This window comes from Cydia splendana, chromosome 24 (genome assembly GCF_910591565.1).
Source record: "Cydia splendana chromosome 24, ilCydSple1.2, whole genome shotgun sequence".
Taxonomy (NCBI): domain Eukaryota; kingdom Metazoa; phylum Arthropoda; class Insecta; order Lepidoptera; family Tortricidae; genus Cydia; species Cydia splendana.
Genome location: NC_085983.1, coordinates 5835734 through 5859639, shown reverse-complemented (window position 1 = coordinate 5859639; position 23906 = coordinate 5835734). Strand labels below are relative to the sequence as shown.

The following is a 23906-nucleotide window of genomic DNA, read 5'->3' as shown; positions in this document are numbered from 1 at the left end:
TTTTATTTTATTAATAATAAGGACTTTTTATACATTATTTTTTTTATTTTTTTTTCCGTTCCTCCGTCAAAGAAAAATGCAAGAATACCGCGAGCCCGTTCCGTTTTGCATTTCACGTGTGTTTTTATAAAAAATGTGAGTCAAACACACACTTTCAAAACTTGAATACCTTCACCAAATACGTATACAAATTTTATCATTTTCCTAATGCATTTCAATATTGCATACTTTGTTGCAATTTGATTAGCACCTCGCTGCCCCAAAAGTATCACTGTTGGGTACAGGCCTTTCTTCGTCTGTCCAAATGCTTGCTTTCCGTCACACAGGCGCGTTTTCCGGGCGGGGCGTGAGCGTTTTATATGTAAAAGCGGCGCGCCCCGCGCCTGTGTGACGAACCTTTAAAGCTTGGGGACTTCACACACACCTTTTTAACTACATCACTACATGCAAACACATGGTTGACCTAAACACGTGCTAAAACACAACACAACACCCACGCAAAACAGGACGGACTCGGCAGTAACAAGAAATATCACATACTATTAAAATTACCGTACTATTTCACACTATACTTAAAGGCTGTACATTTTTTCAAAGGCCAAAACCACTAACACGAGGCTTGAAAACATAGTTTGATAAATACAGAGATACAAGTCTGAGAATACCGTAAAGTCGGGTTACTTTAGCCCTGGACGGTAACTTTGTCCATTGAGATTTACTCGGTCCAGGTTATATTATTGCACTGTAATTATGGATGACATGAGGTTGGTTTTAGCTAGCTTTTGACGATTTTATGTATTTTATTAGACCCTCTTCAATGAGGTTTTCATGTGGGTCAAAGTTACCCTCCATTGGATCAAAGTAGCCCGAGTTTACGGTACTATTTGTTTTTTTAAATTTTTATGCCTATTTTACTCAGAGCTCTTTCTATCCAAATAGGAGAACAAATGTTTAAAGATTAATATTCCCAGTCTGTTACCATTTTATCATAAACGTTGTATAACGGAATGGAAGAAATAATAAATGTATGGAAATTTTGGGACCCTTTTCTGCTATTAAAATCGAAACAGCTCACGATTCTGAGTAGAAATAACATATAAAAATACCCTAATCTATAAAGTGTAGTGTACCATAGCCTACACTGTTAACAGTACATGGTGGACATATGCCATTTGTAATAAAGTCCACCGATGTACAGTTAGGAGTGTTCCTGTTTGTATATGTTTTAATAAAATGTGCCACCACATTAAAATCTAGTGTTTTAACTTTTGTTGGTTATCAAGCAATATGCAGAACTAAAAACGATCTTACATGTCTCTGTATCTAGATGAACTAATAATCTATACCAAACAAATTTTTCTCATAGATGAATCTATTTTTTTTGTGGATTTAGTCAACAAGCCATTTTTTATACATACGTCAAACATCATTTGTGGCTTTCCATACAGAAGGGTGCAATATGCTTCAAGTGCAAGAAAGGATTATTCTCTGGTGGAAAGCCACATTTTATTACACTTGTGAGTGGCAATAACCCATTTTTTTAACACCAAAATTTCCATATCAACGAAAAAATATTTTTCAATTATCCATATTATATTTCCCAAAAAAAAAATACTAATCATATTAATAAAACTAATAAAATATGTCTTAATAACAACTTAACATATACTCCAAGATATTCATTCCACTCCAAGGCTGTCACAGTATTCTTAAAGGTACCCATTGCAGCACAAATATGTATGCAACATGTATAATTGTGAGTTATGCCACTTAGCCCTCAAAAGTCTTAAAGACTCCTAGTATTAAGTCTCGGCTTAGGCTGCCTTTCCACTGAGGCGGATAAGAGCAGAATTAACCAATAGCATTGGTTGTAATCCAGCGGAGCGGAGAAGAGACTTTCGCACGTCTCTCATCTCCTCAGTGGAAAGGCAGCCTTAGGCCAAAACTCGCAACACTGAGCGTATACCGTGAGATGACCGTACGAATAGATTTTTAAAAACGTGCGTTCGTACGCTGCAGTGGGTCAGTGCTCAAACTATACCAACTTAATTTCACATTAAAATTTATGAAAAGTTTTAAAACGCCTTCACACAAAATTTCAGATGATGATTATTGTAAAAATTGACTTTTAAATATATCCCTAAAATGTACCACGCTATCTGTGATTTTGATTTGCAAGAAAATAAGTCAGAATAATGGTAAGACAGTCAGTTATATCCCCAAGTGAATTAATATAAAACCTCGTGTATAATGTCATTATTGTTATTTATTAAATAATGATTTATTTAACTCTTTATAAGGCATAACATAAGGGTGTCAGAAATTGTGCAAAATTGAATTCTATGACTTTGAAATAAAGTTTAAACTTAGGTGGGAAATATATTCCCTCTGCTATAAAGGCTTACAGTGTTCAATAGAAATTTCTAAAATATTTTTCAATTTCTAGTATACCTGAATTTCATGTAAGTTTGATTGTCAAGTCATGTTACTAGGGTTAGACCAAGAAAAGTTTGCAGAGATTTTGATAGCACACTTAGTGCAGGTGGTATATGTCAAACTTCTATGAAATTATATAAATTGTCGGGTGACAAGCAAAACTCATTAAGTACTATCAAAAAATTAAAGTAACAATGCACTTTATTACACTTGTAACACGGTTTATTGTCCAATAATTTCAATGGTGTTAGTTAGTGACTTTTGCTTGTCACCCGACGAAATAACACTGGCACTGTGGGTGCTGTCAAAATCATTACAGAACTTTTTTGGTCTATAACGAATAACTAGAATTAATTGAAAAAAAATATTGAAATCCAGGTATAAATCACGCTTTTAGCCATTTCTATTGAACTTCTGTTTAGAATTACGTAACATTATACACGAGTTTATTATAAAATGACTTACGATTGTCGTTCCATTCGCTACCCTAACCAAAACAGCACAAGGTTTATTTTTAAACTCGTCCAGACCCGTCCCCAATTTTCTACAACAAAAATCCTAAAGGAATTTACATCGTCGCAGAAGCGATGAATTTTCTACCTTATTATCAACGGCCTAGGGTCCTCTTTAGAGTGTTTTTACACGGTGAGAGCCACCAGTCAGGAGCAGGCGGGGGTGGGGGTGGGGTGTGGTGTTACTTGGCGCTGTTTTTCCTCTGCACGCTGGGTTTCTTGGTGCCGGGTGCGGTGGTGTTGGGCGGTGCGGGTGCGGGTGCGGGTGCGGGTGCGGGGGCGGGGGTGGCGGGTGCGAGCTTGGGCTTGTTGGCGCGCGCGGCGGCGGCGTAGTTGATGGGCTTGCCCGCCCCCGCCCCCGCCGCCTCCTCCGAGGGCAAGGGCGCCGGCGCCGGTGCAACCTGACCAAACATTCAACGTTAATACTACATTCAGAGTTGGGCAAAAATTAACTTGAATAAGAATAAGAATAAAAATAGAAATTTAATTCTTATTCAAATCGATTTGAATTAGAATAATTCTTGCACTAGTTATTTTAGAATAAAATTAAGGTGAATAAATCATGTGACTTTTATTTTAAATGCGGAATAAAAAACAGAATAATTATTCTAGAACTGAGACTATTCTAAATAAGGTTTTATTCAATTAAAATGTTATTTAGAATTAAGTTAATTTTTGTAGTACAATCGGTTATACATATTTTGTAAGTTGATTTTCAGCCTTCTATTTAAAAGTTGGATTAAATTGATATTTGTCACTTTAGTTTAGGTACAGTACACATTGAAGAGTTCCGCTATATACTATCTAGTTCTATCATCCGATCAGGGTGCTTAGCCAATATGCCAAACGTTAACGCTCCGTAGAGTTGCGTATAGTCTCTCTCTATCACTCTTACATATTAGTGCGATAGAGAGACAGATAGAGTTTCGTTGTCGTAGCACAAACGATTGGCATGTTGGCTACGCACCCAAGGTGCCTAGCCAAAATGACAATTTTTCTTTTTAATTTAATAGCCAAATCATTAGGTAAATTTAGCTGTTCTGAGGGCCTAGCCAAGATGCCAATCGCTTGTGCTCCGACAACGAAGCACTTTCTGTCTCTATCACTCTTACATATTAGTGCGAGAGAGAGACAGAGATAGCGTTTCGTTCTCGTAGCGCAAACGATTGGCATATTGGCTACGCACTCAAGGTGCCTAGCCAAGATGCCAATTTTTTTTTAAATTCAATAACCAAATCTTTGGGTACAATTTAGCTGTTCTAGGGGCCTAGCCAATATGATAGCTTGCGCTCTAACAACGAAGGGCTTTCTGTCTCTATCACTCTTACATATTAGTGCGATAGAGAGTCGGAGAGAGCGTTTTATTATCGTAGCGCAAACGATTGGCATGTTGGCTACGCACCCAAGGTGCCTAGCCAAGATGACAATTTTTGTTTTTAATTTAATAACCACATCATTATGTACAATGTAGCTGTTCTGGGGGCCTAGCCAACATGCCAATCGTTTGCGCTACTACAACGAAACGGTATCTGTCTCTCTATCGCACTAATAAGTAAGAGTGATAGAGGCAGAAAGCGCATCGTTGTTGGAGCGCAAGCGATTGGCATGTTGGCTAGGCCCCCAGAACTGCTAAATTGTACACAAAGATTTGGTTATTAAATTAAAAACAAAAATTGTCATCTTGGCTAGGCACCTTGGGTGCGTAGCCAACATGCCAATTGTTTGCGCTACGACAACGAAACGCTATCTCTGCCTCTGTATCGAACTAATATGTAAGAGTGATAGAGACAGAAAGCGCTTCGCTGTTGGAGCGCAAGCGATTGGCATGTTGGCTAGGCCCCCAGAACAGCTAAATTTACCTAATGATTTGGTTATTAAAATAAAAGCAAAAATTGGCATCTTGGCTAGGCACCTTGGGAGCGTAGCCAACATGCCAAACGTTTGCGCTACTACAACGAAACGCTATCTCTGTCTCTCTATCGCACTAATATGTAAGAGTAAGAGACAGAAAGCGCTACGTTGTCGGAGCGCAAGCGATTGGCATGTTGGCTAGGCCCTCAGAACAGCAAAATTTACCTAATGATTTGGTTATTAATTAAAAACAAAAATTGGCATCTTGGCTAGGCACTTTGAGTGCGTAGCCAACATGCCAATGGTTTGCGCTACGACAACAAAACGCTATCTCTGGCTTTCTATCGCACTAATATGTAAGAGTGATAGAGACAGAAAGCGCTTCGTTGTCGGAGCGCAAGCGATTGGCATCTTGGCTAGGCCCCTAGACGAGCTAAATTGAACCTAATGATTTGGTTAGTAAATTAAAAATAATACGGTTACTGAAACTATGCGACAGTCAATTTGTAAGATTTTATTCCATAAAATGGGTATCAATTAGACAAGAGACTAACTACTATTACATCTACCTAACTATAATATTATACGTAATTAGTACCTATACGGTGCCCAGACCACATTTTTATTCGTGGAATATTATTTCGAATAAAAATCATGATTATATTTATTTGATTACGAATATGTTATTCTCATTCAATTTTTTCTCATACGAATTATTCCCGACCAAAATTATTTGAATATTTTTGACGGGAATAAAATCGAGATGATTTTATTCCTACAAATTCTTATTCAAATAATGATTTTATTCTTGAATGCCCAACACTGACTACATTATTGTCGAGGCTCGGAAGTAGCTCCTTGCAGGCTGAGGATTCGTTTTAAACGGACGACCTTGGGAGTCCGTTTAATTGAATCCGAAGCCGGCGAGTAGCCTTCCGGCCGAGTCATATATAGAGCTTTTCTCAAAAATGGTGCAAGAAATATAAATTTACTAGGAATATTTTACAGAAGAAACGTTCTTACGTATATATTTACCACAGAAAAAAGTAGAAACAATTGAAAAAGTTAGCTTTGCCGCCTTTTTATTTTTTAAATTTTAAAATAGAAGTGTTTTTCTGCCGAAAATACGCCAACCTATTTGAGGCATCGCGGTACTGACAGTATAATAATTATTACTAATCATCTGTTTGGCTGTTTAATGGGCCCGTACCTTCATTTAATGTGGCCATTTAAACTTTTAAAAAGTTTGAAACTCGACAAATAACGGAATTTGTATGCAACATTGCAGTCCCAAAATCGAGACTGCAATGTTTTTAACTTTTTAATTTTTGACCGACCATAAACTCAGCACTTCGCGACCTATTTTTTAAACGGCAAAGTCAACTTTGCCGCCCATTTTTGAGAAAAAACATTATTTTTAAACTAAGTTTTGTTCCGAGAGCCCCTTCCGGGCTTGCTATACCCTCCCACGAACTAGATGGCGTGGATACGAATACGCTGGACGCAAATTTAGTCTCTTCTAGGAACCGATTGACCGCCTCGAGGCCCAAATTCGACTGTAGTTTAATATATGTATGCGCTTTCCTATTTATATGTAATTCATTACGATACGAGTCGTAAAGTAAAAATCGGAATATAGGACGATAAATAAAAAAAACCGGCCAAACAGAGGTTATCTCGAAGAAATCGCTCATTCGCGATAAGACTGCATGTTGTTTACTTCTACTCGTAATTATATTTTACATATTGAATTCTGTATTTATCGATATACATATGTATAATCGGAAGTCGATAAACGAGAAGTCCCTATTATGACAACTCAAAAATACTACGAGAATTCCGACCTCTGATAATTACCCATTTGGACGTGTATCGTCCAACGTTTTACAGTATATACGGCCCTTTAACCACACGACAAACCCCCTCACAAAAACAAGTCTTTATTCATTTAAAGTAATTTCATTGAAGTTTCAGCTCACTAGACGGCGCGACGCTATTTTATTTTTGTCAAATTTTTTAATAATATAGTATAGATCAGCGGTCGGCAATCTTTTAGCAGCCAAGAACCACATAGTAGTTAACGAAGTTGAAGCGGACCGCACTTTGTTAATATTTGTGACTTTATCAGACATTGTAGTTTATCAATATTACCTACAAAATAGCCAGGGGGGCTCGCGGGCCGCAAGTGAGAAGTTAACGGGCCGCTTGTTGCCGACTGCTGGTATAGCTCATATAAACATATGTCAGTAAAAACTAACCTTAGGCAGCTCTGCGACAATCACTGGCGCGTCTTCTTTCTCCCTCTCTTCTAACCTCGCCTCACTCTTCACTGCTTTCACTTCCTTCTTTTTGGGCGCCACCTGCTAATTCAAATATAGTTATTGTACAACAAGAGATCAAAGTTCAATATTTCTTCGAGTGCTTATTTTGAGTCCCGTGCAAGCGAAAGATTATATAATAGATTCACGAGCGTAGCGAGTTTTTCGGAACTTATGTACGAAATATCGTTCGATATTTACCGAAGCGCTGGTGGCCTAGCGGTATGAGCGTGCGACTTTCAATCCGGAGGTCGCGGGTTCAAGCCCCGGTTTGTACCGATGAGTTTTTCGGAACTTATGTACGGAATATCATTCGATATTTCCCAGTCGCTTTTCAATGAATGAAAACATCTTGAGGAAACCGGACTAATCCCTATAATGCCTACTGTACCCTCTGGGTTGGAAGGTCAGATGGCAGTCGTCTTCGTTAAAACTAGTGCCTTCGCCACAGTTGCCGCAAATCGTGCTCAATGGCGTGCAATAGGAGCGGCCTATGTGTGGCAGCAGTGGACGAGAGTAGGCTGATGATGATGATGAGTGCCTACAGTGGTCGTGGTCAGTGCGTGCAGTGGTCTCAACTTGATCTTGATATCTATGTCATTTAAGCTACTAGGCCAAGTTTGGTATCGTTTTCGTATAAATCAGGGATGCCGAATTCATTTATGATATCATAATGCCACCATTCCGAAGTAAAAACACATAAAATAAGAAAAAAATACTTTTTTTTTAATTCCTTTTCACGCCTAAACCGCTAAACCAATTTAGTTACAATTTGGCACAGAGATAGTTTCAGTCCCAGGGAATAACATAGCATACTTTTAATCTCAAAAATTATCGCTTAAGGGTGTGAAAATGGAGGTGGAAATTTGTATGGAGATCCAATAACCGCTGAACCGATTTAGATAAAATTTGGTAGAGATATTTTGAGTCCCGGGGAAAAACAGGATACTTTTTATTAAAAAAAAAAAAAACTCTCAAAAGTGAAAAGGACGGTGTAAGATTGTATGGGAAGTCAATAACGGTTGAACCGATTTAGATGAAATCTATGTCTACATCTTTGATTTAGTTGAAAATGATACTAAACTTGACATAGAACCTATACTTAAAAAAATATTAACCTCAGATATCACCGATCCTTAAACCCCCCCCCCCCCCACCTGCATCAAAAATCTGGGTGGCTCCACTTCTTAAATACATTGTAGGAACACAAAGATTCTACCAAAGGAAATCTCTATTCAGTGAACGCCGTATTTGAACTTTTTATGGCTTGAGCACACTCCACTATAGGATTAGTTGCCAAGCGGGAAGCGCGGAGGAAAATGAGACTGCTCTTACCATTGCCGCCATTTTAAAGCATAGATAATAAGAGTACTGTACCTTAGTCTCTGATTTGACGACCGCAGGTTTACTAGTCTTCTTAGGGTCCGCTTTGACCGGTTTCTTAGTCTCTGGTTTCGTTTTGCTGTCCTTCTTGATGTCACGTTTCTTGTCTATGGGTTGGACGTCGGCCGCGCTCACTTCCGGCGGGTCTACGGGGGGGAGGGGCTCTGAAACACGAATGTGTAAGTGTGATATAAATGATGATTTTAAAACACACCACCGCCATATAGAAATATAGTAAGACGAGTGCTCACTCCATACATCAGTTTTGGTACCAAAAATATTAGTATTTTCATAGCCGACATCTAGCATCGAGTAGCGGAATTATCAGTACTTTAAGTAGTAGTAGTACTGTCAAGTGTCGGTGTTACATCTGTGGTCACTTGACAGTACTACTACTACTACCAAAAAGAATAGATAGTATAGAGGGGTCCTGTCATTGTAAATTTTGTAGTCACTGTAAATTTACTGCCATCTATCGACACACGACTAAAACTCAAAATGAAAACGTATAAAGTTATCAAAAAATTTATATATATGGATAAATGATTTTATTATTTTTATATCATTTTGATCCATGTTCATTCACTGATATCTATGTGTTAAAATTGTTAAATATGAAACGGTGTCGTCACGCCATCTAGCCGAGGATAGGCTAAAGGTGTGTGCGCCATCTATTCGAGAATGACTTTTGCTTGAATTCCGAGGCACGTTTTTTCCTTAGACTTTATTCGTCTTATACGAAGTTACATATGTCTTTGCTACTACTTAAAGTAGGTACTGATAATTCCGCTACTCGATGCTAGATGTCGACTATGAAAATACTAATATTTTTGGTACCAAAACTGATGTATGGAGTGAGCACTCGTCTTACTATATTTCTCTATGCCACCGCAAAGAAACTCGCTTTCACGTAAAGCAAAACCGCATCGAAATCGGTCTATCCGTTGGAGAGCTACGATGCCACAGGCAGACATTGGCGTCAAACATCACCCCTCTTTTCGAGTCGGAGGTAAAAACTGTATATTTATCTACGTATTGACACAGAATAAAAATAATAGTACTAGCTACAGAAGGTTCACTCTCTAACAAAACGCGTCTATTACGACAGATATGACCGCCAGGTGGCGCAAGCGCGAGCAGGCGTCCGTTCCGTAGCGGTGCGCGGCAATCACTACTGCTAGACACCAAAACTGGTGTGAGCCGCATGTACTTGTAGCAACGCGACGAAATCTCGGAGTAAGCCACGCCTGGTATTGTGAGTAAGTTAATTATGTCTCACCTTCTGTTTTGAGTTCTTCCGTGACCTGTGGCGCCTCTTCCGTTCCTTCGCTGGGCTCCTTCTGTGTCTCTTCTGTGCTCTTTACTTCTGCCACTTTCTTTTCTTCTGGAATAAAAAAAATTACATGTAATTTTGTAGTCACTGAGGCACTATAAGCGGCATGAGTAAGCGGAGTGAGTAGCAGAATTATCAGTACTGCTACTTGACAATAGACGTTGCAGCGACCGAAAAGTCTAATGCTCAACAATTTTCAGCTAATATTATAACCCAATTAACTGGAACTCTATTTTCAACGACTTCTGGTCTTAATATTAATTGTAAATTGTTGTTCAATACAATTTTCGTGAGTCGCCACACGAGAGACATCTAGTATCGAGTAGCGGCACTGATAATTCCGCTACTCGATGCTAGATGATACGAAAATGATAGTCGTTTTGGTACAAAAACTGATGTATGGAGTGAGCACTCTATTCTTACTATATTTCTCTATGGTATCGTAAGAAAAACGAGCGCATATTTGTGATCGACGTCTCATTTAAGTCACTATGGTGCTTAATTTGCGAAACCTTCGTCATTTTTCACGGTCACTTATTTCATTTGATACGGTTCACACGCTTCCCTCATATATAGAAATAATTTCAATTAAAATATTTCTTATTATTCAATAATAAAGCATTGATTATCCGATCTGATAGCAATGGAATTAGGTAAAATTAATATAATAGTATTTCTTTTAAATAGGGAATATTAGGCAAAGCTCTGCGTAGGTGGCACAACTAGCACATACAGTAAACAAACATCAATGACACCATGCGTCACTACGTCAATCACATGGCCTACCGTGAAACACGACAATCGAAAGTTCGGTTTCTGCCTCTCTATCACTCTTGCATATTCGAGCGATAAAGAGGCTGATAACTAAATTTAGATTATAGAAAATCCGAAAAAAACGGAAATAACGAAAATTTCATAAATTCCCGAAAAAATCATTATATTTTTTCCGACATTTTCAACGCTAATAGAAACTGACTGAAATAGCAAGACACGCTCGTACGTTTCCGTGAAAATCTATGGAAAATAAATATGCAATGAATGAAAATGAAAATCTTTATTTCAGGCAACTAATGGCAATATATCTGTACATCGACTAACCTGTACGTGCGCCCCTAGGCACGAAGGTGGGTACGAACTCGGCAGCGAGAGGGTTGAGCGTCGATCGGGATACCGTCTCTTCCAGCGATAGCAACGGGTTACCGTTACTCGTCCTGAAAGCATACATATTATTAAAAAAAAAATTCATCTGTCATTTATGCAACAGATGCCTTGTTGGCGCTATACTTTAGCTACTGTTACTGATTCCACGCAGACGAAGTCGCGGGCAAAAGCTAGTAATATATATCCCGGAGCGTGACTCTAGAAGGACGTATTGCAGCGTTACAGTTCATTGTTTTAGACGCCTGTATACAATCAATTAGCAATGTTTGGCTACGTATTACCTAAGTTGTAACGAAATTCATAACGTAGAGAGTAACGCCGTCTATTGGCGTATTATTTAACTAAGATGACAGGTAGAAGGCTTTGGAACGTCAAGTGGTTTAACTTGGATGAAGTTCCGTACGAGGTGGCAGTTTTGTCGTTATGTTGGTAGACTGGTCGAGCGGGTTTGCCGACTGAACTTCGAGGCGGGAGCGGTGAGGCTCCGCCGGCAGACTTGATCGAACGTTAGCCGTACCTCGTGCTCGTGCCTAACTCGCCACGTTCCTGAAGGCTTATTCTGAAAGCTTATAGAATCCAACGTTCTTTAACCATTTAGCTAAGTGTTTTATTTCAAGTCTTACTTTTGTTTTCTCATGTTTCATTAGAAGCTTACTTTTGTGAAATAAAGAAAGAATGTGTTCTTTTGAAAAGATGTGTCCCGCTGAGTTTGTTGCCGATCCCATATTGGGCTAAATCTTCTCAGGTCAGAGGTGTAGGGTTGGAGCCGGCCTAGCTTAACTTGAATAAAGATTTGAACGTTTCATGTGATCTTTTTATTTTACAATAATTCAGTTTACAACCGAATAGCAATTAGTTCTTTTTATCATTTAGTACTGAAATATAGTAGGCGCTAGTATGGTTAACGAGTCCGAACTCACGTGGGGTAGTGGGGGTTGTGGGGGTTGTGCCTCTCCAGCTCCCTCTGCTCGTCTTCCAGCATGGCCTCTATGCACTGCTCCATCAGCGCCTCTTCCTCCAGCTGTTGCATCACCTGCGGAACCACAGCCTTTGACACACGGACGGCATTCCATTAAAAACATGCAACAACAAATCTACTTAACTACTAGAACACTATATACATTTTTTTAACCTTTTGAATGCTTCACGTTATAAACAAAAACGTCACTGGCACGCCAAGGTGACGGGCGCAAGCGAGCTAATGTAAACCTCACTTGAAAGTGTAAAGGTTATTTTGACAGCGTCAGCCATAACACTTATATATACCTATACCTGACAGGGATAGCATATTTATTTATACATGTTAATAATATTAATATGATAACTTATCCTTAAGTTACTCGCTCGACATGTTTCGATCGATAAGTGAATATTTTATTTAAAATAATTTGAATATGTTCGAGTTTTGCGGGAGTTTTGGAATTAGAATGAACAGTAGATGGTTTACCTGCTTGTCGAACTCCTCTTCGTTCTCCATCCACATGTAGTCGGCGAAGTCGTCGGGCGGCGCCGGCGCCGCGCCGTACCCCGCGCCTGCGTAGTACGCGCCCGCCATCACGTAGCCTGCCCACACACACACATATACACCAGTTAATAATAATAAACACATTTATTTCCCAACACATAAGTAACATGTAGGGTAATTCACCAGTAACTGGCCGCCCTTAACCACAGAATAAATAATAGTACTAGGTACAGAAGACTCACTCTCTAACAAAACGCGTCTGTTACGATCAGCACAGATATGGCCGCTAGGTGGCGACAGCGCCACGCGCGGCTTATGGCATTCCCCAAAATCGGTGTGGAACAGATGTACTTTTAGCTACCTGTAGCAAAGCGACGAAATCGCGGAGTGAGCCACGCCTGCCTTAACTAAAAATGAATTCAATTCACATATAAACAGAATTCATTTTAGTATAAGGTTTCAATAAATGGCCACCTTATACTAAAATGAATTCTATTTATAGGTGAATAGAATTAGGTAATTAGGTGAATAGAAATTTAGTTATCTGCCTCTTTATCGCTCAAATATGTAAGAGTGATAGAAAGGTTAAAATTTTTTCGCGGTAGACCCCCAGATTGTGATGGATAATGGTAGTGGCGCGCCCTACGCAGAGTTTTGCGTAATATTCCCTATTTACATCATTATGGAAAAGAGCTGGTACTGCTGGATTGTTAAAAAGAAAAGCTCACCGGGTATATGTCCCCTTGGTATGTGTACGGGGTATACAGGCTGTGGGTGCAGACCGTCTCCGCTGCCGACTACTCCACCGGGCACTCCGCTGTCAATTATAATTCCGTTTGGCTGAAATATAAACAAAAAATTTTTTTTACATTAAATACATAATAAATATTATAGGTCATTTTTTAAACAAATTGACTGAGCCCCATGGTAAGCTCAAGAAGGCTTGTGTTGTGGGTACTCAGACAACGACATTATACAAGGTGTCCCAAGAAGTAGTGATATACTGAAGCTGGGAGGTAGAGGACCTAGAGGGCTATCTGAATCACCCCCATGTATGTTCCATGTATTTTTTTTTTCCATTCAAAGATCTAACAATAGTAAATGTTACCATACTGAACTGGCCTATCTATCAGCTTAGCACACAAAAAAAATCCAGCATCTACCGCAATAATTCCCGTCACCATAAATAAAAATATCATCGTACTCGGCGATAGGTGAAAAATTCAAAAACTCATAACTCCGAAAATACGAAAAATTGCGGAACATACATGGGGGTGATTCAGATAGCCCTCTAGGTCCTCTACCTCCCAGCTTCAGTATATCACTACTTCTTGGGACACCTTGGGGGTCATCCATTAATTACGTCACACGTTTAGGGGGAGGGAGGGGGTCAAGAAAATGTGACATATTGTGACATGGGGGAGGGGGGAGACACAAACTTTTTGACGTCACTTTAACTTCATCAGTAACCGAAATTTTTTTTTAAATTATTTTATTCGCTGTACATTTAAATAACAAGTTTTTAAAACGATAATCGTTTTTATTCTTTTAATTTTCTTTCCTAAGCAGTTTTGGGATATAAAATTACTAATATTTATATCGTCAAAAATATTTTGATAAAATATTAATAATACTTAGGTATTTACTTAATTCGATTTGGCGATTTCGTAGAAAAAATGTGATGTCACACTAGGGGGGAGGGGTTTGCCAAATGTGACCAAATGTGACAAGGGGGGGGGGGGGGAGGGGTCAAAAAACCTAGAAATTCGTGTGACGTAATTAATGGATGACCCCTTGTATAATATATAAATACTTAAATACATAGAAAACAACCATGACTCAGGAACAAATATCTGTGCTCATCACACAAATAAATGCCTTAACCAGGATTAGAACCCAATTGGTAGCAAAGTTTAACCCTTGTGCCTTGAAACCCTCCCAACACTCAAGATTTCATTTTTGGCTTCTTTTGTTTGCTCGTGTATCAGCATTAGCATGAGAGGTTAAGGCGCGGTGTGTAGTAAAATGCGCTTTTTTGTCACCATATTTACAGACTTTTACAAGGATTTCATGTGTTAGAATATTGTTATTCTAAACTGACCTGTACGTATAAAACTGACCTGTTTCTCTTGACGTCCAATGTTGATAATATATTACACTATTTAAACACTTAACACAACATTACGTGAATTTTACAGAATTTGCTATTTATGTGGGTAGGCACGATACGAAACCACCGTTGACAAGAGAAACAGTAAGTCTGTTAACTTACTACTTAAATTTGTAAAACTACTTTGAAGTAATTATATTTTGAATTAATATTACTGATTAATAATTATGTATAACGGAGTTTATTGAAAATATATTTTAATAGTTTTATTCTGCATAATTCGATAAATGGACGAGGTACATGAGAAACTACTTCTGTGACGTCACTTATCGAATGACAAGTGGCATGATCAACCAGTTGCCAGGTAGAAATGGGTATAAAAGGGACCGACCGATCCATTATTCCTCATTCTGCATTCTGCAATCATTCTGATTCTGCATTCTGCCTTGCCCTGCAGCACTGAGTTAATCATCGCCAAAGGAATATTGAAAGTTAAGTAAATACTATGTTGGTAATTATTGTAATAATTATGTACCTACTTGATTAATTAGATGGATTAATTAATTAATAATTAATTAAATAATCTCTTTCTGAATTATAAACTAATAGTGGTTGTATATATTAGTTGTTGATGATAAGGTGAATAAATTGTATTATTCAATTTAATAAAACAGTTTTATTTTCAATTACATCTGTTTATTATTTTATTTATCTTGCTTAAAACTTAAATAGTATCCAGTTATTGATTTAGCAGTTTTACATAATTATGAATCAAGGTAAATAAATAACATCCTGACAAGTTTTACTTGGAAGTAATATTTACTATAAACATTTGAGTTTTTAATATTTAATATTTAAAAAAAATATATTCATTTATCTAACATCAGAAGTTGGATTGTATCCAGCTACACTACATATATACTTATATAATTTCAGACGAATATGAAACCTGTGGCTTTCCACAGCAGCACGGATGTGGATCCTTCTGAAAGCTGTCTCCGGTGCTCACGGAAGAGACAAGAACATCGCTTTTTCCGCCTTTGACCCCGCTACAAGCGACAGTGGAGCAGATTCCTGGTGTACCACGAAGCTATCGTCAAGCAGAAAGATATGTAGCAACTGTTATATGTTTAAAACAATGTGCAATTATTCGTCAGATTGGCCGAGCGATTTTTGGAAAGTTTATCAAACAGTAAGCTATGTACATGTTATGTAGGTAAATGTTTTATTTTTGGTATTTTATTTTGGCATTTATGATTCTTTGTTTCTGATAGACTAATTGGGTATCCGCTGGTTGGTCATATACTTGGTGTCAATTGTCTCACTAGCAGCGGGTGAATGTAATTGGCATGTCTAGGTATTTGGCAATACCCTCACAACACTTATTTGGTATCCGCTGGTCGGTCATATACTTGGTGTCAACTGTCTCACTAGCAGCGGGTGAATGTAATTGGCATGTCTAGGTATTTGGCAATACCCACACATTCGCTGGTTTGACTAGTGATAACATGTCTATTCAAGCTGATCATATATTGATTACACAATGTGTGTAAATTAGCATTATTTACTTATTTACATTTTATTTTTCATTTATTTGCTTACATTTATGTACATAGTTGTCTTGTCTTTAAGTAACAATATAATTGTCTCAATACATGATGCCCATATCAGGTGTGGCAATAAATAAATACATTTTTATCCTTATAAATTGATCCTATTTTGTACTTCGGGAACGAAGTACATGTCAGTATGGCCGTGTTAGAATATTGTTATTCTAAACTGACCTGTACGTATAAAACTGACCTGTTTCTCTTGACGTCCAATGTTGATAATATATTACACTATTTAAACACTTAACACAACATTACGTGAATTTTACAGAATTTGCTATTTATGTGGGTAGGCACGATACGAAACCACCGTTGACAAGAGAAACAGTAAGTCTGTTAACTTACTACTTAAATTTGTAAAACTACTTTGAAGTAATTATATTTTGAATTAATATTACTGATTAATAATTATGTATAACGGAGTTTATTGAAAATATATTTTAATAGTTTTATTCTGCATAATTCGATAAATGGACGAGGTACATGAGAAACTACTTCTGTGACGTCACTTATCGAATGACAAGTGGCATGATCAACCAGTTGCCAGGTAGAAATGGGTATAAAAGGGACCGACCGATCCATTATTCCTCATTCTGCATTCTGCAATCATTCTGATTCTGCATTCTGCCTTGCCCTGCAGCACTGAGTTAATCATCGCCAAAGGAATATTGAAAGTTAAGTAAATACTATGTTGGTAATTATTGTAATAATTATGTACCTACTTGATTAATTAGATGGATTAATTAATTAATAATTAATTAAATAATCTCTTTCTGAATTATAAACTAATAGTGGTTGTATATATTAGTTGTTGATGATAAGGTGAATAAATTGTATTATTCAATTTAATAAAACAGTTTTATTTTCAATTACATCTGTTTATTATTTTATTTATCTTGCTTAAAACTTAAATAGTATCCAGTTATTGATTTAGCATTTTTACATAATTATGAATCAAGGTAAATAGATAAGTTCCTGACAAGTTATATCCTTGAAAATAATATTTACTATCAGTTTTGTGTTTATAATTTTTAATACTTTAAAAAATTTTATTCATTTATCTAACACATGCATTATTTTCTAGTATGTATAACTTCAGTCCTTGAAGTACGTTATTGCTTGTCAGAAACACGACGGCTCATTATTTTCTCGATAGAATCTTAAGTTGAAAACATGCCTAACACTGTCTTTATTTCCTTATGTTAGAAGTACTACGACGAAAATGTATATGAAACTTACTTCAGTCGATAGCTTTTAAGTAAATCTTCATTATTGCTTGTCCTTTTATCGATACGTTAATTTTTTCATTCATCATTTGATGAATTCAACATTTTGCCTACTAAATTACATCCTACGCGGCAATACCTTGCGCCCATTCCTCACGCCAGTACGCCCGTGACCACTGTCAGCGTCGGACCTATGCTAGTTTAGCGGACGTTTCATAAAATGGGTAATCACAGTATAAATATGCAAATATGTTATACACACAATGTTTTTCAACATACTTGCGAAGAAAAGCAAAATAATTCTTAAATACGGTGACATTTCAGACATTCGTCCGTCATATTGTCATTTTATAGCAAGTTGGGCAGCAAAGGCACACACCCATCTAACCAATCCGGAATTCAGTCACGATTGATAAATTGTGTAAACATAAAACTTAAAAGGCTATAAAATTAATCAAATTGAATAATTTTTAAACATAGATATACAGGATTCAAATATTTTAGACTGGTCATATTTTTCATAAAATCGATTTTAATTGGCAAATCGTATTACTTTTTGGCAACCGGGTTTTTTAACCTAATTAGACCCCGCCGAATCCGAATTTGCTGGTTGCTTGATCGAATTCTTGACCGGAAGTGAGATATTTGATATTAAAGGACCCTTTTTTTAGTTTTTCGTAAATAACTCTTAAACGGTGGCGCATAGCAAAAAATATTCTATTACATAAGTAATCTGCATAAAATTGCCTACAAGAAAGATTTAGTACAATTTTTTGCTAGGATCAATATTCAAAGAGATATTAACGCGGGAAATTCAATTATAATCAATTCTAAGGTCCCCTTTTTTAGATTTTCGTAAATAACTCGTAAACGGTGGCCAATATCAAAAAATAATATAAAACGTTAATAATCTACACAAAATTTTGTACCAAAAAGATTCAGTACACTTCGCAGGGATCAATATTCAAAAAGATAATAAAGAAGGAAAGTTAATTATAATAAATTCTAAGGTTCATTGTTTGTATGTTTTCGTTAATAATTTGAAAAGTATGACCCATTGCATCTTATACATAAATAATAAACATAAAATTTCCTACTAAACATGTAGAACTTTTCGCTAGGATCAATATTAAAAAAGACAAAGCAGCGGGTAAGTTAATTATAATCAACTTTAAAGTCCCTTTTTAGTTTTTTGTAAATAACTCGTAAACGGTGTCCCATAGCAAAATAGGTTTTAATTAATAAATAATTTACATAAAATTTTCTCCAAAAACATCTTGAACTTTTTTTCTCTAAGATCAAATTTAAAACGATATTAAAGGAAGAAAGTTAATTACAATTAGTTCACAGGTCACTTTTTTTTTAGTTTTTCGTAAATAACTCGTAAACGGTGGCCCGTTGCAAAAAAATATTATACATAAATATTGAACATAAAATTGTCCACAAAAAAGGTACTTTACACTTTTGCGCTACGATCAATATTTAAAGAGGTATTAAAGGGGGTAAGTTAATTAGAATCAATTTCCAGGTCCCTATTTTTAGGTTTTCGTAAATGATTCGTAAAATAAGGCTCATAGCAAAATAAGTTCTTAATGTTCTTGTAAATAAATAATCGGCATACAATTTTCTACGAAAAACATAACACTTTTTCTAGGATCAATATTTGAAACGACGAAACGTTTTCTTAAATCAACTTTTTATCTCTTTGTTAACTTTAACAACCCTAAAGTATTGATCGTAACGTAAAAATAAAAAGATCCAAATTTGTAGGAAATTTTATGTTAAAACTTTTGTTATTGTTTTGTACCTATGCGATTCGTACAGATATTCGAGATATGAGCAAATATATGAAAAAAGGTACCTTCATCCCCCTCCCCCCTACACCCTCAGCACACCCGCTAAGCTCGAGGACATTAAGTATGGTTATCTGGACACCACAAGGTATAACTGTGCCAATTTTCAAAATTATACGAATTATTTCCGCAGATTTTTTTTATTTTCTTGAGCTATTAACTAACTCGAATGTCGAAGTAGAAGTGTTTTTTGTCATTACAATCTTTAAATGCTTGACTTTTACTCGTCAATTCAAAATTAGAAAAATAGTAAGTAATTACAGTTAGAGTTATAAATTGTTATAATTCTTTTTGTGAAGATAGCTAAATTATCTTAGCTTTGCTAGTATTCTTCCTTATTTTCACTACCTACTTGCCCGAAATTGACTGCTAGAGTTAGACCAAGTCTGCAACGATTTTGATAGCATAGGCAGTGCAAGTGTTATACATAGTTTCATAGAAGTTTGACGTTTAAAATAACACTTGCACTGCGTGTGCAATCAAAATCGTTGCAGACTTTTCTTGGTCTAGCTCTATTACATTTTTAATGTCTATTAGTAAGAACTATTATTTGTCTCATAATAATTTGGTATCATTTGATTAGATTCTCAGTTTGTCGCGGTATACACTTATATTATATATATAATTAATAATTATTTACACTCACCGTCTTACCTACCATTTTTAATTTCATTAAGTACTCATCAAAATTCGAATTTGCTAATAAATCTTATTCAATATTAATTGCCGGAAAAAATCCCGGAACTGACAATTCAGAATACCGATGTCGTCAGAATAAGGACGTAGACGTGCTGCGCGGGAATGGTGCGGTACGCCGCGCGGGGCGCCCGCCTGCCCGCTCTACCACGCGTCTGCTTCACCCCCTTGAAAACGTAAAACTCGAGTATAAGAGCGCCTTAAACAACAACTTTGGCCCCTAGTGAAGCAAATAACTAACTAATGTGGCTCAGCGAAAAAAGAGGGTCTTGACCTCCAAAACAAGAGCACGCCACCAGGGCTCGGAAACGGTTTTTTTGAAAAAACCCAAATAGCCCAATATTATTAATTATTTTATGCTTTTTACCTAGGATTGAATCATGTGTTTAGGTAACAACTTCGTATTATTAGATTGTCCCATTAAAAATGAAATAATAAACCAAAAAACGAAAAAGAACGTAATAACACCGGTATTTTTTGTATGAAGAAAAAACCGGTTCTGAGCCTTGCCACTTTTCCCGAATGCCACCGGTTGCCTCTTTTCCCGATCCTGCCACTGCCACAGTAAATCAAATAACTTTATTTTATTATAACAAATAATTATCCTTACCTGCCACTGTCCATTTTCCTCATTCCCATAATAAGCACCAACATTAGCTGAAGTCTCCGGAATTTTCATACTGGCAACACTCAGTTAAAAAAACTAACCATAAACTACTTAATTTTTAATACGGCTTAAATACTGGCACAATGTCACTTAGTTTAAAAAAGATTTAGATTTAGGTTTAAAAATAATTGGTTTGGTTTGTTAGAGGCACTGCTGTCATAAGATTTCTAGTTGAATTTGTATGTGTCCTGACTATCTTCATTTCTGGGGTTCCCGGCAACTGAAAAAAGAAATAGTATTCTTTAATTATAAGTCTCTTTTAAAAGAAATGGTATTCTTTAATTATAAGTCTCTTTTCTAATTTTGTATATATGCATTTCTAGGTCTACCATTTAACCAGTGCAAGGTAAGAAGTTGTATTAGGCTTGGCTGCATGTAGCTGAATTGGCATCATCATAGGCCTTTCAGTCTATTGCAGAATATATAGTGTCAGGCAGGGAGACAATGTTTTTCATGGCTACACAAGCCAATACGGGAGCGGCTACCACAACTGCAAAAAGGTGAAGTGTGCCTGTGGCGAACAGATGTCGGGCTGGAGCTGAATTGTATTTTCTTAAGTAAAAGATGTAACATAACTAGTTTTAGTCCCAGGATCTCCCAAAACTCAGCTTCTTTTTCAACCGCCTTAAATAAAATGGTAGACCTAGAAAGTAGTAGGCGGATTTACACGCAACAAGCCTTGCAGAGCTTTACGAGGAATTTGCCGCGCGAAGCAGCTACATCAGAGTAGACATGCCATGACATGACATAAGTAAGTGTTTTACTTCTGACATAGAAATCGCTTTCTGATGAATGCCATCTAGCAAACTTACGAAGTGGTAATATAGATGGTTCCAGTCAGCAGAAGTAGCTAAGCAATTTAAAATCACACAGACTCTTATTCTCTTAACAATAAAGTTGTGTTCAGTTAATTTTGAATATTTCGCCCACTTAGCATCTTCGGTTGCGAACTGGATTATTGTCAACACAGTAAACTGACCACTTGGACCTTATTCTTATGCCGTAGTATCCACCAATGTCTAAATAAGTTGATGTTTATATGGTACTGAGATCAACGCATGACATACAATGTCTCTACTGTATAAGGAACAGACCTTGCTAATATGAGTAATATGACTCCATTTACAATAATGAAGAAACATACAAAGAAATATATGACTTCATTTACATAAGTTTACATTGAGACCAATCCTTATTATTTAATTATTTTAATATCTTGATAAATGATCATACTAATTCGAAAGCCATATTATCATAAGCCTAAATTACTAATTAACTAATGATTGATAATGAGATAAGGTAGAAGAATGGCATTCCTACTATATTTGTATGTTAATTTACAAACATTTATGCTTATGACTCATTTATCCAATTAGAGTTACTTTTGGACTTTTACTTCACAAATGACCATTAATTTGATAGCATTCACTCATAATATTCATTCATTTCAATGTGATGACCCTGACTCTCATAGTTATGATATTAAAGTCTATTTTTGTTAAACTTAGTGAGATGGAATAACTGTATGTTGGTAAACATGCTTATCATCATAGATAAGAAAGAGTAAACAAGTAATGAGTAGAGACAATAAATCACCTTTGAAACCCACACTGGGTTATAAATTATAAATTTAACAATTAAGTTCTTATTACAAATTTATAAGATTCAAACTGAGACGTGTATTGGGAGAACACTTTTTTTTAAATTTTGATAGCAAAATAGTAGTTAGGCATTTCTTTTTAGGGTTCCCTACCCAAAGGGTAATAATGGGGTCCTATTACTAAGACTCCACTGTCCGTCTGTCTGTCTGTCACCAGGCTGTATCTCATAAACTGTGACAGTTGAAATTTTCACATATGATTTATTTCTGTTGCCAGTATAACAACAAATGCTAAAAAGTATGGAACCCTCTATATTATATTAATAAACTAGTTCAGTTACACAATATCAATGGTCACTCAATCGCAACAATATTTAGCTTCTATATACTGAAATCAAGGATAAAATGTACTTAATAATAGTTGTTATTAAATTAAAACATTGTAGTGTTAGTTTGTGTGTTACTATGGGCCTCAAAATAACAAAGTAAAAGAAATAATTGATCCATCAACATACAATCATGTAAAATATTACAACAATACAACATAACATTGTATTTTATTGCAGAGAGATTAAACTTTCAAGGTTAAAAAGATAAAGAGTACTAGCCTCATAAAAAATACATCTTTAGTAACTTGTAAAAGTTAATATTCGATGCCTATTATACCGAAATATTAGTAATTTCTCACTTTAAAACACTTTATGGTGATAAATTTCAAAGTTAACAAGTTGTAAAAGTAAATATTAAACTATTTAATGCCTCAGTAAAAAAAAGTAATCGCACATTCATTCTCTGACTCTATGCTTTTGTACGAAACAACAAAACGTAATTATTGTCGACGCAAACCGTTGATAATGTTATGAAACTGAATGTCAACAAATGAAAGGTGCCCAGAATGCCGTATTAATATTCCACTTTCTATTTAATGCGTAGAATGTAGGTTTTTATAAAGCGTGACCGCCCAACCCAAACGCAGGGCCTAAATACATATTAAAAACAAACATTTTTGAAACTCGAACTAGGAACTCCGCTGAACGGCCAAGCCTAAAATAGATCACCTAGAAACTAAAATAATAATAAACTGACCGAGTTTCCATACAAACGACATGATGGATTCAATTTAACGCAAATTGAGGCACAAAGTCGATGCGAAATAGCACGCTAGTACCGTGTAAAAGCAATTTAACTGGAGAAAAATTGAAACTATTATTTAGCACGTGTTTCTTTCCTACATGCTACGTAACATTCGCAAAAAACATAATACTCACTCATTCGAAACACTTTTCGTGCTTACGAGACATTAGACACTCAATTTACTTGCTTCAAAATGTTTTTGATAATTTTAATGCACTATTAACTAGTAAATTAGCACTATAACCTCCAATTCCACAATTTTACACACAAGACGATCTACCAGCGTTCGTGGCGCAAATGGCGACCGCAGTGAAGTTCGCCGCCTAGAGGGAACCGATTTTAAGCAAATGGGAATTATGATCTAACTTCGTGGCAATGAAATAGCCGGCTTTTTTTCAAATTGTGGCTGATTTTTACAGTAAATGGAAAGGAAATAAGTAAATAAATTTACCTTTCTAGTCGACAGTCATACTCTTGTAAATTTAGATTAGCCAAAATAGGTGTCAAACTGAAAAAATAAATAATGATCGACGGGTGACGGGCGCTGCTGT

General features: G+C 36.3%; 1 protein-coding gene across 3 annotated transcripts; it reads right to left on the bottom strand.

Annotated features, from left to right (window-relative positions):
- Positions 1–132: 132 nt before the first annotated feature.
- Positions 133–23906, bottom strand: LOC134802404 (proteoglycan 4). 3 transcript variants are annotated; one of them, XM_063775059.1, is made up of 10 exons: positions 23807–23906; positions 20565–20841; positions 13188–13299; positions 12442–12557; positions 11915–12042; positions 10932–11044; positions 9780–9884; positions 8495–8664; positions 7058–7159; positions 133–3349 (listed from the first exon to the last, which is right to left on the bottom strand). In XM_063775059.1, the coding sequence occupies exons 2-10, from the start codon at positions 20631–20633 to the stop codon at positions 3131–3133; spliced, it is 1134 nt and encodes a 377-aa protein (XP_063631129.1). In that variant the 5' UTR covers positions 20634–20841; positions 23807–23906; the 3' UTR covers positions 133–3130. The 3 variants fall into 3 exon arrangements, with proteins under 3 accessions (XP_063631129.1, XP_063631128.1, XP_063631130.1); XM_063775058.1 differs by lacking the exon at positions 23807–23906 and adding an exon at positions 23490–23676; XM_063775060.1 differs by lacking the exon at positions 23807–23906 and adding an exon at positions 23490–23676 and having other exon boundaries at positions 11915–12027.